At 43.2% G+C, this 18,423-nt stretch overlaps 1 protein-coding gene across 1 annotated transcript; it reads left to right on the top strand.

Moving 5' to 3' along the window:
* Positions 1–15,629: 15,629 nt before the first annotated feature.
* On the top strand, positions 15,630–18,030 carry LOC124386150. The gene is given in 2 exon segments (XM_046849800.1): positions 15,630–17,544; positions 17,547–18,030. Coding segments are annotated over 2 exon segments (2,274 nt in total). The 3' UTR covers positions 17,906–18,030.
* Positions 18,031–18,423: the final 393 nt, after the last annotated feature.

Raw genomic sequence — 18,423 nt, 5'->3', positions numbered from 1 at the left:
CTGTCAATCACAGTGATATTACCTAATTGTAGGTGACCGTGAGCTAGGAATAGGCAAAATCACTTATTTTCTGTTCAGTACAGCTGATGTTGATATCACTACTTTAATGGATTTTTTTTTGGTCTATAATATTTTAGTCATATGATCATTATTAATACTAAAATCTAAAAGAAATACAATTCGTCATTCTCTCCGAGGGTACAGATGATGCAGTGATGCCAAGTGATATATAACTGAATTGCTTACACAATCAACAGAGGTACAGCAAAAAAGAAATATCCTATTCACACTAAATAAATATAATAAATATTCAACTCGCTTGTTTGAAAGGTCCCAGTTAGGATCAATTTAAGCTTTTATATGTGAAAAAAGGTAGTAGTCTGTCTCAAGTTAAAAAAAAAAAGTGATGCTAATGGCAGGACAAAATGTTTTGGCACAAATGTAAATTACACCAAATCTCCCCCAACGACAAAGCATGGTTCAAGGAGTGACATGAAATGTTACCTCGGGGTCTGGACATTTTGCAGTCACTGAGGGGATTTGAAAATCAATTCCTCAAGCTACATATACAGTGCCTTGCGAAAGTATTCGGCCCCCTTGAACTTTGCGACCTTTTGCCACATTTCAGGCTTCAAACATAAAAATATGAAACTGTAATTTTTTGTAAAGAATCAACAACAAGTGGGACACAATCATGAAGTGGAACGAAATTTATTGGATATTTCAAACTTTTTTAACAAATAAAAAACTGAAAAATTGGGCGTGCAAAATTATTCAGCCCCTTTACTTTCAGTGCAGCAAACTCTCTCCAGAAGTTCAGTGAGGATCTCTGAATGATCCAATGATGACCTAAATGACTAATGTTGATAAATAGAATCCACATGTGTGTAATCAAGTCTCCGTATAAATGCACCTGCACTGTGATAGTCTCAGAGGTCCGTTTAAAGCGCAGAGAGCATCATGAAGAACAAGGAACACACCAGGCAGGTCCGAGATACTGTTGTGGAGAAGTTTAAAGCCGGATTTGGATACAAAAAGATTTCCCAAGCTTTAAACATCCCAAGGAGCACTGTGCAAGCGATAATATTGAAATGGAAGGAGTATTACACCACTGCAAATCTACCAAGACCTGGCCGTCCCTCTAAACTTTCAGCTCATACAAGGAGAAGACTGATCAGAGATGCGGCCAAGAGGCCCATGATCACTCTGGATGAACTGCAGAGATCTACAGCTGAGGTGGGAGACTCTGTCCAAAAGACAACAAATCAGTCGTATACTGCACAAATCTGGCCTTTATGGAAGAGTGGCAAGAAGAAAGCCATTTCTTAAAGATATCCATAAAAGGTGTCGTTTAAAGTTTGCCACAAGCCACCTGGGAGACACACCAAACATGTGGAAGAAGGTGCTCTGGTCAGATGAAACCAAAATCGAACTTTTTGGCAACAATGCATAACGTTATGTTTGGCATAAAAGCAACACAGCTCATCACCCTGAACACACCATCCCCACTGTCAAACATGGTGGTGGCAGCATCATGGTTTGGGCCTGCTTTTCTTCAGCAGGGACAGGGAAGATGGTTAAAATTGATGGGAAGATGGATGGAGCCAAATACAGGACCATTCTGGAAGAAAACCTGATGGAGTCTGCAAAAGACCTGAGACTGGGACGGAGATTTGTCTTCCAACAAGACAATGATCCAAAACATAAAGCAAAATCTACAATGGAATGGTTCACAATAAACATATCCAGGTGTTAGAATGGCCAAGTCAAAGTCCAGACCTGAATCCAATCGAGAGTCTGTGGAAAGAACTGAAAACTGCTGTTCACAAATGCTCTCCATCCAACCTCACTGAGCTCGAGCTGTTTTGCAAGGAGGAATGAGCAAAAATTTCAGTCTCTCGATGTGCAAAACTGATAGAGACATACCCCAAGCGACTTACAGCTGTAATCGCAGCAAAAGGTGGCGCTACAAAGTATTAACTTAAGGGGGCTGAATAATTTTGCACGCCCAATTTTTCAGTTTTTTATTTGTTGAAAAAGTTTGAAATATCCAATAAATTTCGTTCCACTTCATGATTGTGGCCCACTTCTTGTTGATTCTTCACAAAAAATTACAGTTTTATATCTTTATGTTTAAAGTCTGAAATGTGGCAAAAGGTCGCAAAGTTCAAGGGGGTCGAATACTTTCGCAAGGCACCGTATCAGAATGAAATGGCCTATTAAACACTGAGAATATCAAAACACTGGCATGTCAACAAAGAAATATGTAATGCCGAGCCAAAACCCCAAAGAGAAACAAGATATGACTTCTCGAGCACTGGTTTCACACAACTAAAGATTAGGAAGTGTGTCGCCACTATATCTGTCAACACAAAGCTAACAAGTTTGATCTAAGCTGGCATTGTCTTAAAAGAAAAGCTCTGTCGTGTGCTAGCATAAGGGCTAATAAAGAAGGGATTTTCCCTTAAGGAAAAGTCTCCTGTCAGCACAAGGGATAGTGAGGGGGGTATACTGGATTTGAACGAAGGCATTAGTGTGGCAATAAAATGGAAAATTAAGACGCAAGATGATATACACTGGGGGACAACCCAGTAGCGCAGCTGCTAATGTAATGTCCTATTCTAATGTCCTTTTTATTCTTTTTTCTATTAAGCTGAGTATATAAAGGAATTCTCATCATAAACTGAACTCTTTAGCAGCCCTATGACTTGAACTCACAACCTTCTTTGGTCTTGAAACACTGAGCTAGCACTGACTAAGGTTTTCTGCAAGTATTCACTACTTTTTCCATGGAAAGCCATGTAGATCTTAATCTTGGAAAACTTGTACATTCTCCAAATCTTCGCATCAATGATCGTCTCACAGATGCTCACATAAGACACGTACATAAACACACACGCACCCACGCGTGCAAAATTCATCTGTAAGATCCCAGAGAGCACCGTAAGGGTAAAAATGATTTCAAACTGTTTAGTTCTGCACTGTGTGACGAGAAATGGCCATTAATAACACAGCTCATCAGACTGAAACGATCCCAGACCCAGACACATAGCACTGTTTATTTGTGCAACTGCTTGCTGGTGCTTTTCTCAGGTTCTTGGCTGTTGTTCCTCAGCATCTGGAAGTCAGACAAAAGGAACAGATCGCTGCATGTTCACAAAAAAAAAAAAAAATCCTAGACAACCTCAGCTGGGATCCCAGTGAACCAGAGGCCTCCTGCTCCGCATTAGAGGCTTTAATAGGAATTGCATGTGAGGGGGTGTTGTGTGTTACAAAACTACCAGCAAACTGCTTAACTACAACATGAGGATTATGGCTCAAGCAATTACGGGCAGTTAGCGTATAATAAAATGACAACTACTGTTTAAGCCAAATTTGATAATTACAGAGACTTTGATTAGATTTTAAAATCACAATCTTTTGACTGATTTAGACACACACATGCACAAAAAAAAAAAAAAAAGTATAATAAATTTTTGCTGTATGTTTCTACCTATACAGAAATGATATACCGTCTTTTATGGATATTCACATGCATGTTTTTTTTTATATATATATTTGCAACAAACTAGTTAAAAGGCAAAAAACACACAAGAATTGGACAATGAAAGACTGGTACGATGGTTCGATCTTACGATGACGATAGCGTTTCGACAATTTCACGCAACAGGCAGCAGCGTACGATGCGTACGATGTACGATACGTTGGACGCGCAGCTGGGATGAGCGTATCTCTCACCCTGTGAGATGCCCCACTCTCGTTAGTGGTCGACGGAGTAAAGTTGTCTGTGTTGTTTCTGTTTCAAACAGCAATTTTAGTGATAAAAGCATGTCTTCCAAACACCCAAATATGTCTCCTGCTTGTAGTGAAAAATAGAAGAGAAAAGCCATCAGTCATCAGAGCAGAAAATGAAAATTATAAGTCAGCATGAAGCAGGAAAAACTGTCACAATCATAGCACCATCTTCAACTGAAGATATTTGTGACCTAAGATGGGGTCGTCGTAACGTATCTCCATCGTAAATAGTGGACTACCTGCAGTTTTACTTAGAGTAAACTGATCTTTTGTGCTGTACAAACTGAACTGCACGATTTGTAACAACAGGGACCATGCATGGATGGATGGATGGACAGATGGATGTATATCTACTGAACTTTAAACAGCCAAAAATCAACATACAGAAAAAAACTAAATATTGGCTACACTTTACAGGTCTACAGTGTCAAATTCAAGGTTGGATTTGGGGAACTATACATTATCTTCTTAAAATTAACAAAGTTCTTGTTTTTGTCATTATTTGGCCTACATTTACTTAAAACTGGTAATGCTTAAGATTATGAAATATATCTCTTTTTCAAGAAAGTTGTAGCCAGCAGAGCAGCAAAGCTTCAACAAGCAAACAGACAGCAACAAACACACACACTGTGGTTAACAAACAATAATTATTTACAACATTTATCAATTGAGTCACACCTCCTCATATCCTTTTAAATTCATTTCAATACTCCAAGTGAAACCAATTCAGATAAGTTAAGATCCTTTTGTACAGAGTTCCATGCTGAAACTGAAGTCTTGTGTTTTATAATATGTCACACATATTATAGAATGTGTGTGGAAAAAAGATATTCATAAAGTGGAAAGAGGAGAATGTGTTACCTGACAGAGGTGTAAAGAAGAAATGTTTAAGTGCGTGAGAAATAAAGCTGTTAAATTATAAATCATGTGAATTCTTCAGTAATGGCACATTAAAACAGAGATGACACACACATGGTAGGCCCCTACTTGTCCCAACTAACACACTGTCAGCTTTAATAACAACTCATAAGTATGTTTCTCATTCTTTGTAAAGGGTGCAACTAATTAAACTAAAAAGCACAGGGTTAGATCCTTTCGTACAAATCTCTTTGGAGAAAAAAAAGCCAATAAATCACTGATGACAGCTAGTATCTATTTTTTTTCTCTTTTTTAAATCAAATTTATCCAGCATTTGTTTGAAAAACACTACTATGAGCATTCAGTACTTTTACAAAAGCTATTTTTCTATTTAGAAAACTAATTTCAGATGATCAGATTTTCAAAAGCCAAAAAGGAATTATGAATTTAAGTCAAGCAGCAGGTCATTTCAACTGTGGTACAGTCCACAGTGAAACAAAACAACAAGACCAGTATACTACACTACACTACACTGCACCACAATACACTACACAACACTACGATAATTTACAATTCACTATGCTACATTACAATATTCTACACCACACTACAGTACACTATCCTACACTACACCAAACTTCACAACACCACGCTACAGTACACCACACACTACAGTACACTATCCTACACCACAATACACTTCACTAAACTTCACAACACCACACCACAGTACACCACACACTACAGTACACTATCCTACACTACACCACAATACACTACACTAAACTTCACAACACCACACTACAGTACACCACAATAATACACTACACCACACTCTACAGTACACTATCCTACACCACACCACAATACACTACACTAAACTTCACAACACCACACCACACACTACACTACACTATACCACAATACACTACACCACAATAATACCTCAATATACTTCACCACAATACACTACACTATACTACACTACACCACACCACAACAATACACTACTATACTAGACTACACTAGAAGACACTATACTACACCACAACAATACACTACACCACACTACACTACAGAACACTATACTAGACTACACCACACTACTATACTAGACTACACTACACTACACCACAATACTCCACTACAGCACACCACAATAATACACACCACACCTCTACTACACATCTACAATACCCCACTACACTACACCACACTACAGTACACTACAGGGAGTGCAGAATTATTAGGCAAATGAGTATTTTGACCACATCATCCTCGTTATGCATGTTGTCTTACTCCAAGCTGTATAGGCTGGAAAGCCTACTACCAATTAAGCATATTAGGTGATGTGCATCTCTGTAATGAGAAGGGGTGTGGTCTAATGACATCAACACCCTATATCAGGTGTGCATAATTATTAGGCAACTTCCTTTCCTTTGGCAAAATGGGTCAAAAGAAGGACTTGACAGGCTCAGAAAAGTCAAAAATAGTGAGATATATTGCAGAGGGATGCAGCAGTCTTAAAATAGCCAAGCTTCTGAAGCGTGATCATCGAACAATCAAGCGTTTCATTCAAAATAGTCGACAGGGTCGCAAGAAGCGTGTGGAAAAACCAAGGCGCAAAATAACTGCCCGTGAACTGAGAAAAGTCAAGCGTGCAGCTGCCAAGATGCCACTTGCCACCAGTTTGGCCATATTTCAGAGCTGCAACATCACTGAGTGCCCAAAAGCACAAGGTGTGCAATACTCAGAGACATGGCCAAGGTAAGAAAGGCAGAAAGTCGACCACCACTGAACAAGACACACAAGCTGAAACGTCAAGACTGGGCCAAGAAATATCTCAAGACTGATTTTTCTAAGGTTTTATGGACTGATGAAATGAGAGTGAGTCTTGATGGGCCAGATGGATGGGCCCGTGGCTGGATTGGTAAAGGGCAGAGAGCTCCAGTCCGACTCAGACGCCAGCAAGGTGGAGGTGGAGTACTGGTTTGGGCTGGTATCATCAAAGATGAGCTTGTGGGGCCTTTTCGGGTTGAGGATGGAGTCAAGCTGAACTCCCAGTCCTACTGCCAGTTTCTGGAAGACACCTTCTTCAAGCAGTGGTACAGGAAGAAGTCTGCATCCTTCAAGAAAAACATGATTTTCATGCAGGACAATGCTCCATCACACACGTCCAAGTACTCCACAGCGTGGCTGGCAAGAAAGGGTATAAAAGAAGAAAATCTAATGATATGGCCTCCTTGTTCACCTGATCTGAACCCCATTGAGAACCTGTGGTCCATCATCAAATGTGCGATTTACAAGGAGGGAAAACAGTACACCTCTCTGAACAGTGTCTGGGAGGCTGTGGTTGCTGCTGCACGCAATGTTGATGGTGAACAGATCAAAACACTGACAGAATCCATGGATGGCAGGCTTTTGAGTGTCCTTGCAAAGAAAGGTGGCTATATTGGTCACTGATTTGTTTTTGTTTGGTTTTGAATGTCAGAAATGTATATTTGTGAATGTTGAGATGTTATATTGGTTTCACTGGTAAAAATAAATAATTGAAATGGGTATGAATTTGTTTTTTGTTAAGTTGCCTAATAATTATGCACAGTAATAGTCACCTGCACACACAGATATCCCCCTAAAATAGCTAAAACTAAAAACTACTTCCAAAAATATTCAGCTTTGATATTAATGAGTTTTTTGTGTTCATTGAGAACATGGTTGTTGTTCAAATTAAATCCTCAAATAAAATTAATCCTCAAAAATACAACTTGCCTAATAATTCTGCACTCCCTGTATACTACACAGTACAATACTACAGTACACTAAACTACACTATACTAGACTACAGTACACCACAATACACTACACCACAATAATACACTTTTTTTTTTTTTTGTAGTTGCTTTTTCAATGGACCGACATCACACTGAAAATTCTCAAGCACTAATAAACACAAGGCTAAATACTTTAATCCTAAAGGGGAAATCTGGTGGAAACCCGATTTCCGGATCAAACCCAGACCCTTGGAGATGTAAAACAGCTCTGCTACCAATGAGTCAGCCCATGATTAAAGTAAAAAAAAAAGGATCATGTACATCAAGGATGCCTAATCATGCATTTAAAGAAATGGATCCCCACTCTAGAACTCTGAATACTGAGGCTGAATTTGAACATGGTGAAGATTCTGTTAACATTGCAGCCAGAAATGTAAGAATTGGAACATTAATAGTGTAATATGACACACAGATTATTATTTTGCACATATACAGTAACTATGTATTCACTTTCATTCCTGACAAAGAAGCTGTAAACATACAATAATTTTTATTGACTATATAATCTGTACATTCTCTGCTGGATGAAGAAACAGCTTTAACTACAACTAGAAAAGATGACAATCAACATCTTTTTGCATCACCGATCTAGGAAATCTAGTAAAAATACCAGTAGTTGTTCAACCAGTTAAACACACAAAGCCACACAGCCAAAAACCTTCTCCAATTTTCACATTTATACTAGCTCACACATGCAATTGTATTGAAAACCATATATTTAAAAGAATGTTCTAAAAAAGTTATTTGATGAAGAAGAATCTGGATGCAAAATTATTAAAAATAGCTAAAAACCCAGTGCTACACTATACCAAGGGTGGACAAATCTCTAGATCAACAATCAGATTTCATATCTAGCTATTTCTTTTTCGCAGCTGCTGGGCACATAAGTATATCTAATAAGCACACAAAGAAAGAAAACTTTTCTGCATTTTTGTAAAGAGTATCCAGGATTTTTTTTGCCTAAAACAAAGAAAAAACTAAGAGTCGGGTGAGGGAATAAATGGTTGTAACTGCTGTAACACAAGAGATAACAGGAACTTGTTTCATGGATGTTCCTTCCACAGCATTAAGTAAAACTTACCTGACAATTTTAAGACTAGCTGCACTTTATTTTTCATTCAGTCTACACATTCCATTTGATACATTCCCTGTGCTTAAACTTCCACCTCAAAACACACACTAACACACCAAGAGATACCAGGCCGTCTAAACCGTCTAAAAAGTTAATTAATTTGTCATATTCGTTCTCATTTATCAATTCCTAATCTGGATTATCTCTAATTTACTTGGTTAGTATGTGAAATGTGCAGTATGGTCTTCCTCAGTAACTTGGATGAATGGGTTAATAAAGTGATGAATAACATTTAAAATAAATAAATAAATAAATAAATAAATAAATAAATAGAGCGAGTGGACGAAGTAATAGGCGGAAAAATAAATAGCAAAATAGGAAGACGAATAATAAATGATCAATGGTGAGATGTGGACGGATGCATGTGTGGATGGATAGATAGACGGATGAATGAACGAATACATAAATGAGTTTGGGGTGGATAGATGGATGAATGGTTCCACATGAACAGTATAAAAATCTATAAGGTTGCTGTGGAAGGTTAAACTCAAGAACGATGAGGATGGATTTGAACTGTAATTAATATAAACTTATAGGTTTAGGACTACAATCACTATGAACAGTTACTTGAGACTCCATCAATTGAGACTCCATCAATGAACAGCTGATTACCTCAAAAATGTTGGAACTACAATATAAGAATGGATGTTCAATGTCACCCAGATGAGGATGGGTTTCCCCTTTTTGTCTGGTTCCTCTCAAGGATACTTCCTCCTATTATCTGTGGGATTTTTTTCCTTGCCACTGGCTCACTCTTCAATGTTAATTAAAACTATGGGACAGCATAATTTGTTAAAAGCACTTTACAAATAAAATTGAATTGATGGAGGATGATGTAAGCTTGTGGCTGAGTAGATCAATAAACACTAAATATAATTCGAATGAAATGTGATACCCTGTAACTGTTGGTTAGCAGTGAGCTTTACACTCACAGCAAATAAATTCACAGTTTACTTGCACACACATGACATTTATCAAATATTGTGCGCCATTTAGAAAAGCCTTCAGGATCAGAGCATCTTTCTCACACACTTCACATATCATATACTGTACTGTACTGTATCCAGAGCTCATCTGACCTCTATTTCACATGTTCGTGCTCCATATAGAGCTAATTTCCTCAAGCAAGAATACTGTATCGTTTGCTCCAGGATCGTTTGTTAAGTCCCTCCAACTTCAAGGGGGAAATACCAAGTTTTCCTTTTGGTTTCTTAGGTTAAATTTACGAACAGATTCACCAGCATAGGTCTCCCCTAATCACTCCCTAATCCAAATGCGTGTTCACCCAAGGTGTAAATTAGTGTGTGAATGTGCGAATGTCCTGGTGGTTCCCACTTATCCTGGATGTAATGAGCACTTACATGCTATTTCAGTTTCAAGAATCTGAATATTTTCAGTTTAATATATACCCACAACTCAAATAATAAAAAAAAAAAGAAAAAACCCTTTCAAATAATAATCATTATCATTATCAAAATACATTTTGTAGAGCACTTCTTCTTTCGGCTTCCCCTATTAGGTGTCGCCACAGCGGATAATCAGTCTCCATACCCCCCTGTCCTCTACATCTTTCACACCAACTACCTGCATGTCTTTCCTCACCACATCCATGAACCTCCTCCTTGGCCTTCCTGTTTTCCTCCTTCCTGGTGGTTCCATCCTCAGCATTCTCCTACCAATATACCCCATGTCCCTCCTCTGCACATGTCCAAACCATCTCAATCTCGCCTCCCTTACCTTGTCTCCAAAACGTCCTACATGCGCTGTCTCTCTAATAAACTAATTTCTAATCCTGTTCATCCTCGTCACTCCCAACGAAAACCTCAACATCTTCAGCTCTGCTACCTCCTATAAAAGTCCTATAAACTTTTCCTTTCCCTCTTGCAGATACTCTATCACAAATCACTCCTGCCACTCTTCTCCACCCACTCCACCCTGCCTGCACTCTTTTATTCACTTCTCTAACACACTCTCCATTACTTTGCACTGTTGATCCCAGGTACCTGAACTCCTCCACCTTCACCAGCTCTTCTCCCTGCAACCGTACCACTCCACTGCCTTTCCTCTAATTCACACACATGTAGTCTGTCTTACTCCTACTGACTTTCATTCCCCTTCTCTCCAGCGCGTACCTCCACCTCTCCAGGCTATTCTCAATCTGCTCCCTACTCTCATCACAAAACACAATATCATCCGCAAACATCATAGTCCAGGGAGACTCCTGTCTGACCTCGTCCGTCAACCTGTCCATTACCACTGCAAACAGGAAAGGGCTCAGAGCCGATCCTTCTTGCAGTCCAACCTTCACTTTGAACCAGTCTGTCGTTCCTACTGCACACTTCACTACTGTTACAATGTCCTCATACATGTCCTGCACTACCCTCACATACTTTTCTGACACACCTGACTTCCTCATACAATACTACAACCCCTCTCTCTGCACCCTGTCGTACGCGTTCTCTAAATCCACAAATATGCAATGAAACTCCTTCTGACCTTCTCTATACTTCTCAATCAACATTATCAAAGCAAATAATGCGTCTGTAGTGCTCTTCCTCGGCATAAAACCATACTGCTTCTCACAGATGGTCACCTCTTCTCTCAACCTGGCTTCCACTACTCTTTCCTATAACTTCATGGTGTGACTGATCAACTTTATTCCCCTGTAGTTACTGCCGGTCTGCACATCTCCGTTATTTTTAAAGATCGGTACCGGCACACTCTTTCTCCATTCTTCAGGCTCATATTCATGCATAAATCAAGACAATGTTAGCAAGGTAATCAGGAAGCACACTAGCTAAATTAGCACACATTAGCATACTAGCTAAATAAACAGCTCTTTTTAAAAGAGAGTTGTTTTGCTCAGACTTTCCCCATGCCTGTTTTCCTCAAATATTAAGAAACCCTAAAATTTAATTGTAGACATTTCAAAGATTTTACTTTTTACTTAAGTAGTGGTCAATTTTATAATTCTTAATCAAATTGTTTAATGCATTAGAATATAATACAAAACAGTAGAAACATTTTCACTAATCCCCTCAAACTTCTGGTACCAACTGTATATATAAGCAGCAGCGAAAACATCAATGTGCTTCCTAGGACATGCAGAAGCAGTCCACCAGAGAGACATACAATGACTGACCCTACAAAACTTGCACTTGACACAACTGCTAAAGTGTCAAACCAAGACCTCATATGTGCATGAAAGAAAATATGTAGTGTGTGTGCTGTGGGTAAGTGTGGGGGGAAAAACATTTACATTAATGGCATTTGACAGACGCTCTCATTCAGCATGACTTACAAATATCTTATTTATCCAACTAAGCAGTTAAGGTTGGGGTCTTACTCAAGAGTACAGGAGTGGCAGCTTGTTGATCCTGGGATTTGAAATGACACACTCAATCATATGTCCTATGTCATAACCACTGACAGTGACTATGTCACTACCACCACAGGGTTCTCATGATAATGTAAGCATTAGTGTGAAGCTACACTGTGATTAAATGTGACATAATACGCTTTCCTGGCACATCACAGGTATTCATAAAATACTAAAATTAGTGTATTAGAATAATGAACAGAAAAAAGTGTGACATCAGCATTAGAATGGATTTCTATTATAAAAATTATGTTCTCAACACAGATTCTTCGGTCAAATAAAAGGTGGCTTTACATTATATAATAGAATGCTGTAGGATGGATTGGGTCACATTCTGACAGACCTGCACACTGTATAGCCAAAATTTGGACACCTAACCATACCCATACTGTATGCGGATCTTCTACACAACCCACAAGTTATTTTTCCAGTTCTAATCTCAACCCCACTGAACACTGTAAAATGGAAAACTGACTGCCAGGCCATTTTGATCAGTGTCTGACTTCACTAATGCTTACTCAGATGAATAAAAATAGTATTCCACAGCCACATTTTAAAGACTAATGGAAAGCCTAACCAGAAGAGTGGAGATTTTGATAACACAAACGAGGACTACATTTGGAATGGGATGTTCAAACAGCAAATCTGGGTAAAAAAATTTTTTATTTCAAATTGACTTGTGATTTTGCACTTTAGTCTACTGATGCAATCTACAATCCTGCTGAACAAGAAAAGTCCTACATAGATTTGACATTGTTCTATCAATGCGATCTTTCCCTCGTACTAAAGCGGGTAGGAATAGACACTTCTTTGCAGTAGAAAAGCCTGCTTATGTGGAGATGTGAGAAAAGACACTCCGCATGTGAACATGTTCACAGCCGTCCTCCCGGCAGCACAGTCTCTCATCCTACTATCTCACAGCTTCTGATGAGTGAAAGATTGTGGAGGAGGGAGATGACTGAGAGCAACGTGTAAGCAGCCTCAAAAGTGTGCCAAGAGTTCTAATGGTTCTCAACCCTTTGAAAAGTGCTTTCTTGAATTTTAGAGATTGCTCTGCAGTACTGGACATCAACCAAACACAGTTATGTTCCTCCACTGTTCTTCTAACACAGAGTCGTGCTGCGAGATTCGAGCAATTCACCTCTTACTGTGCGCTCCTTATAGTTCTATACAACATACACCCTTCTATCCACATACAAGCACACACCTCAGTAGACTTGAAGAGAAAAACAAGTTATGGGTTGTTCACATTAAACTTGCTTAGATTTTGTTACTGGCAATATCAACAAAAACAGACAGATCTTGAAAAATCAATAAGGTTGAGAAAAAGTGTGTGTCTACAATCCAATGTCTGCACTGACCACTAAGTGTCAAAAATGCTAGGAGAAAGCCTGCACAGCACATCATGATCATGACTATTAAACAACAGAATAAAAAACTGACTGCGTTTAAATGACTAAAGCCAACACAAACCAAGTAAAATCCATAGCCTAAACAACTTCATCCAACAATGCTTACATTGGTAACAATAAATTAGCACCTAGCTATTAATAATAATAAACTGCAAATAGCAGTTCTTTTTCTAACTTCGCTCGGTGTTTCACTATGGGAATCGCTTTGGGCGTGACCAACTACGGAAGCTCTAATGACACCACGTCTGTCTTGACAGACAGGTCGACCTGAGATCAGGCTCCGCCCCACCTTTATCCCTCAGGTCGACCCCTTCTAACATCATTCGCGCTTTCTTCCCGTGAGGGACTACACTAGCTCTCTCAGCACTTCCTGTTCTCGGCTGGTTTCGCTTAACTGTTCATCGTGCGGGCCGTCATTGGATTCCGCCACCGAACGCGAGGTCAGTCGTACGGAATCGTGCTGAGCGACATCACGGAATAGCGTCCGCGTCGAGGCGAGCTATTCCTATTCCACCTGCTGGGTATTAAGTTACACGGTAGGGACGTAGTAGCGTCAAGCTATTGCAGGCTTAGCGCGTCGAGGCAAAGCCTTCGGAGGGCTAACTACCCTGCGAACATCGGCAGACTAACGTGTTGTGACGAGTCTAATATTACCGTACTCAGCCATGTCTACGATCATCCCCCCCACCAAAGGGAATGAGTCGAAGATCAGGGAGGTTGTATCCCGCCCGTGTCCATCATCATGTGGAGCGACCATCTCGGGCAGGGACCCTCACCCGATGTGCATCACGTGCATGGGCCCGAAGCACGCTCAAACGTCGCTCGCGGACCCTCAAGCATGCGCTCACTGCGCGTCGCTGCCGGTGAGACATCTGGAGAGACGGCTGAGAGTAGCGGTGGCTAACCAACAGGACCCGTGTCTGTCCGGCGCCGCCGCGAGGTCTACAGTCGTTGAACATCAGCCGCGAGCTTCCACGAGCTGGGCGGACCTGATGGAGGCCGAATCGCCGGTCATGCCGCCTCTGTTTGATAACCTCCTCGCGGAGGATGAGGAGCGACCGTGCGACGAGGACGCAGACGCGAACTCAGACCTCCTCGACTTGGATATGGAGGACGAGGATGAGGACGACAGTGGTCCCTTCCCGGCCCAACAGTCGAGACCCCAGAGCGCGGGCGATGCAACCTCACAGGCCGAAGGTAACCTGCACGAGGTATGCAAACGAGCCGCGCGGTTAGGACTAGCTTGGCCCACGGCCCAGGACGCGGAGGGAGCGGTGAGAGACCTTTACGACGGGAAAAGGCTGCCGCCTGCTCAACCCGCCGCTAGACAGCTCCTGCCCGCCGTGCCAGCTTGCATGAAGGAAATGTCTCGCTACTGGTCTAGCCCCTTCAAAAGCAAGCTTCCCGCAAAAGGGTGCTCCAAGCTGGAGATTCAAGGGATGGAAGAGCTGGGGTTGACGGACCCCCAGCCGTGGAGCCTTCAGTGGCTTATCACCTCCATCCGAATCGGCGTTCCATATCTGCCTCCTCTCAAATTGCGCTGCCTGGGAAAATCGAGAGATTGACGGCGTCCATCCATCAGAGGGTGTACCAATACGCAGCGCAGTCAGTGTGCTTGTTAAACGCGGTGACTTTGCTGTCCGCGTACCAGGCGGAGATTTTAGAGGAGATGGGACGACAGCTCGACACGGGAGTACCGAACCCGGTACTTTGGGACGAGATCTGTGTGGTGAACGACCTAATTCTCCGCTCTTCACGAGGCGCAGTTCAGGGCTGCGGCCGCGTGATGGGTTTGGCTGTGTCAGGTGAGAGAGCGTTGTGGCTCAACCTGTCAGGCTTGGGCGACACACAGAAAGCGGACGTCATGGATGCTGCCTACGACCCCGCTAAAGGTCTGTTCGGTCCTGCTCTAGAGAAGATGAGAGAAATCAGCACTCTCAGGAAACAGGAGGACGAAGCATTCAACCTCTGTTTGCCTCGTAAGCTGTCTCAGAGCACGCCCCCTCAGCCAGCGCGACGGGTTTTGCCGCAGCAGCGGCTGCGAGGAAGACCGATACACGCTAGGAGCTCAAGGTCGACTCTCGGCGGACAGCAAGCTGGTCAACGTCCGAGATCGGATGGATCGGGACCGTGGGGAAAGCATTCATTTGCGGCCGCGGCGGCTAAAAACCGTCCGCCCCACCCCGAGGAGCGGAAGAAGAAGCGTGCGACCTAACACGCGAATGTTCTCTTGTCCTCCTTTCTCCGCTGGCGAAGAAAAGGAGAAGAGAACACAGCCCGGTTCTAAGTTCCGTAAGGGCTTCCTCTGTAGTTTTTCCTCGAGTTCGAGGCTTAAGGGAAAATGTTCAGTGTCACCAAGCACTCCCACATTTGTTCCCTCGCACGTCAGTTCAGACGATTGCGCAATAAAGATGACATCATCGCATCCAAGCCACGGGCTGAGGGCGATGTGTTCTACAATACAAAACACAATAAATGTGGCGATAGTGTGCGAAAATCCCGAGACCCCGGCGTGCACCCCCCCAGTTTTACCACTGGAGGGCGCGCTCGCTCTGTCGGCAAAGCCCTGCGCGGCGGCGGTTGTGACGTCATCAATGCGCGACCAGAGTTGTGTGCGCGCAGGTTCCCTTTCTGCGCACCTCGTCAATTGGCGCGCATGCGCGGTTCCTTCGTGGGTTTTAAACACGGTTTCACGGGGATACAGGCTTCAATTCGCAATGAAACCGCCCAGATTCAACGGTGTGGTGATCTCGGTGGCCGAAGGGGAGTCGGCTCGCGTCCTAACGACCGAGATCGACTCTCTTTTGAGCAAAAGGGCAATCAGAGTTGTTCCGGAGGCGGAAAGCCGTCAGGGTTTTTACTCCCGGTACTTTGTGATCCCGAAGAGAGGGAGCGCATCTCTCCGTCCGATCTTGGATTTGCGTGTGTTAAACAGACACCTGAGAAAATATTCATTCAGAATGTTGACACACAAAGCACTCTGTCGGTCGATCCGTCCAAACGATTGGTTTGTGACGATCGATCTGTCAGACGCGTATTTTCACATAGACGTTTACCCGTCACACAGAAAATATTTGAGGTTTGCGCACAGAAGCACTGCCTACGAGTTTCAAACCATTCCGTTCGGACTGTCTCTCGCTCCGAGAACTTTCAGCAAGTGTGTGGAGGCGGCTCTTTTGCCGTTGAGAAACAGCGGCATTCGGATTTTGTCTTATATAGACGATTATCTGATATGCTCCTCGTCAAGAGAGCAAGCGGTCAGAGATGCGGAGAGCGTAGTCACTCATCTCTGCAGCTTGGGTTTCAAAATAAACAGGGAAAAGAGCCGCTTGTGTCCCGCGCAGTGCGCGGAATATCTGGGACTCAGTATAAATTCCCTCTCTTATCGAGTCACGCTGACAGAGAGGAGAATCGCATCTCTCATTCAGTGTCGCTCCCGTTTTCGGGCTGGGTCTATGGTCCCGTTCCGGGTGTGCCTACGAATGCTGGGTTTAATGGCCTCAGTGATTTCTGTGGTGCGTCTGGGACTTCTCATGATGAGAGATTTTCAGAGATGGGTCGCGCGGTTGCGCTTATGTCCCCGACGTCATCTCAATCGGCCGGTAAAAATAACACATTCGTGCGTCTTAGCGCTCCGCCAATGGGGATGCCCCGCGACGCTTTGGTCGGGGATTCCCTTGGGGGCGGTGTCGTCGCGAGTTACTATGACGACGGACGCGTCTTTGAAGGGCTGGGGTGCGACCCTTATGGGCAGAGCTGTGAACGGCGTGTGGCCACCACAGCTGATCCCGAGACATATAAACTACTTGGAGTTGTTGGCAGTATTTCTGGCACTGAAGCACTTTCTGCCTTTTGTAAAGGACCGACATGTGTTAGTGAAAACAGACAATTCCACAGTGGTCGCGTACATCAACCGGCAGGGAGGTGTGCGCTCCCTCCAGCTGCATCAGTTGGCGAGGAAACTGATAATGTGGTGCGACACAAGGTTTTTGTCCATCAGGGCGACTCATGTTCCAGGCGTATGGAACAGGGGTGCAGATCTATTGTCCAGGGGAAACCCTCTGTACGGGGAATGGAAACTGCACACTCAGGTGGTGGAGCAGATATGGCAGAGATACGGCCGGGCCGTCAGAGATCTCACGCCTCGCGAGAAAACGCTCAGTGTCCTCTGTTCTTTTCTCTGAGGGACGAAGATGCACCGTTGGGTGTGGATGCGTTAGCCCACCCGTGGCCAAACGTTCTTCTCTACGCGTTCCCTCCACTGAGCTTGATTTCCCCCACCCTGGCCAGGGTCAGGGAACTCAGCTTGTCACTGATTCTGATAGCTCCACGTTGGGCTTCCAGGCACTGGATCGCGGAAATAGTTCAGCTACTGTCGGATCAGCCTTGGCCACTCCCTCCACGGAGGGACCTTCTGTCCCAGGCGGGCGGGGAGATTTATCATCCGCACCCGGACAGAATTGCTCTCTGGGCCTGGCCCGTGAGAGGTGGAACTTGAGTGTGGCTGGTTTGCCCCGGTCGGTTATACACACTATCCAGTGTGCCAGGGCCTCGTCTACTCGCACGCTTTATGACAATAAATGGCGAGTTTTTGAGGAGTGGTGTGGCCGCGGTCACGTTGTCTCTTTCCAGTGTTCTGTGGGAGACATTTTGTGTTTTCTCCAGGATTTGCTGGATAAAGGGAGAGCTTTTTCTACTTTGAAAGTGTGCGGCTATTTCCGCATGTCACGTCGGGTTTAATAACGAACCTGCGGGTCGGCACCCTTTGATTAGCCGGTTTATGAAAGGTGCACGCCGTATAAGGCCGGTGTCTCGGCGGTTAGTGCCTCAGTGGGACCTGTCCTTGGTTTTGAAAGCCCTTTCTCATCACCCCTTCGAGCCGGTGGATGGCATAGGGCTGAAATTTCTTTCTCTTAAGACGGTGCTGCTTGTGGCTCTAGTGACTGCTAAGCGTGTGAGCGAGCTGCAAGCCCTATCTGTCAGTCCGTCCTGTCTACAGTTCGCCCCTGGGCTCAC

The sequence above is a fragment of the Silurus meridionalis genome, chromosome 5, assembly GCF_014805685.1.
Source record: "Silurus meridionalis isolate SWU-2019-XX chromosome 5, ASM1480568v1, whole genome shotgun sequence".
Classification (NCBI taxonomy): Eukaryota; Metazoa; Chordata; class Actinopteri; order Siluriformes; family Siluridae; genus Silurus; species Silurus meridionalis.
The sequence above is the reverse complement of the archived record's forward strand: the minus strand, read 5'-3'. Positions and strand labels throughout refer to the sequence as shown.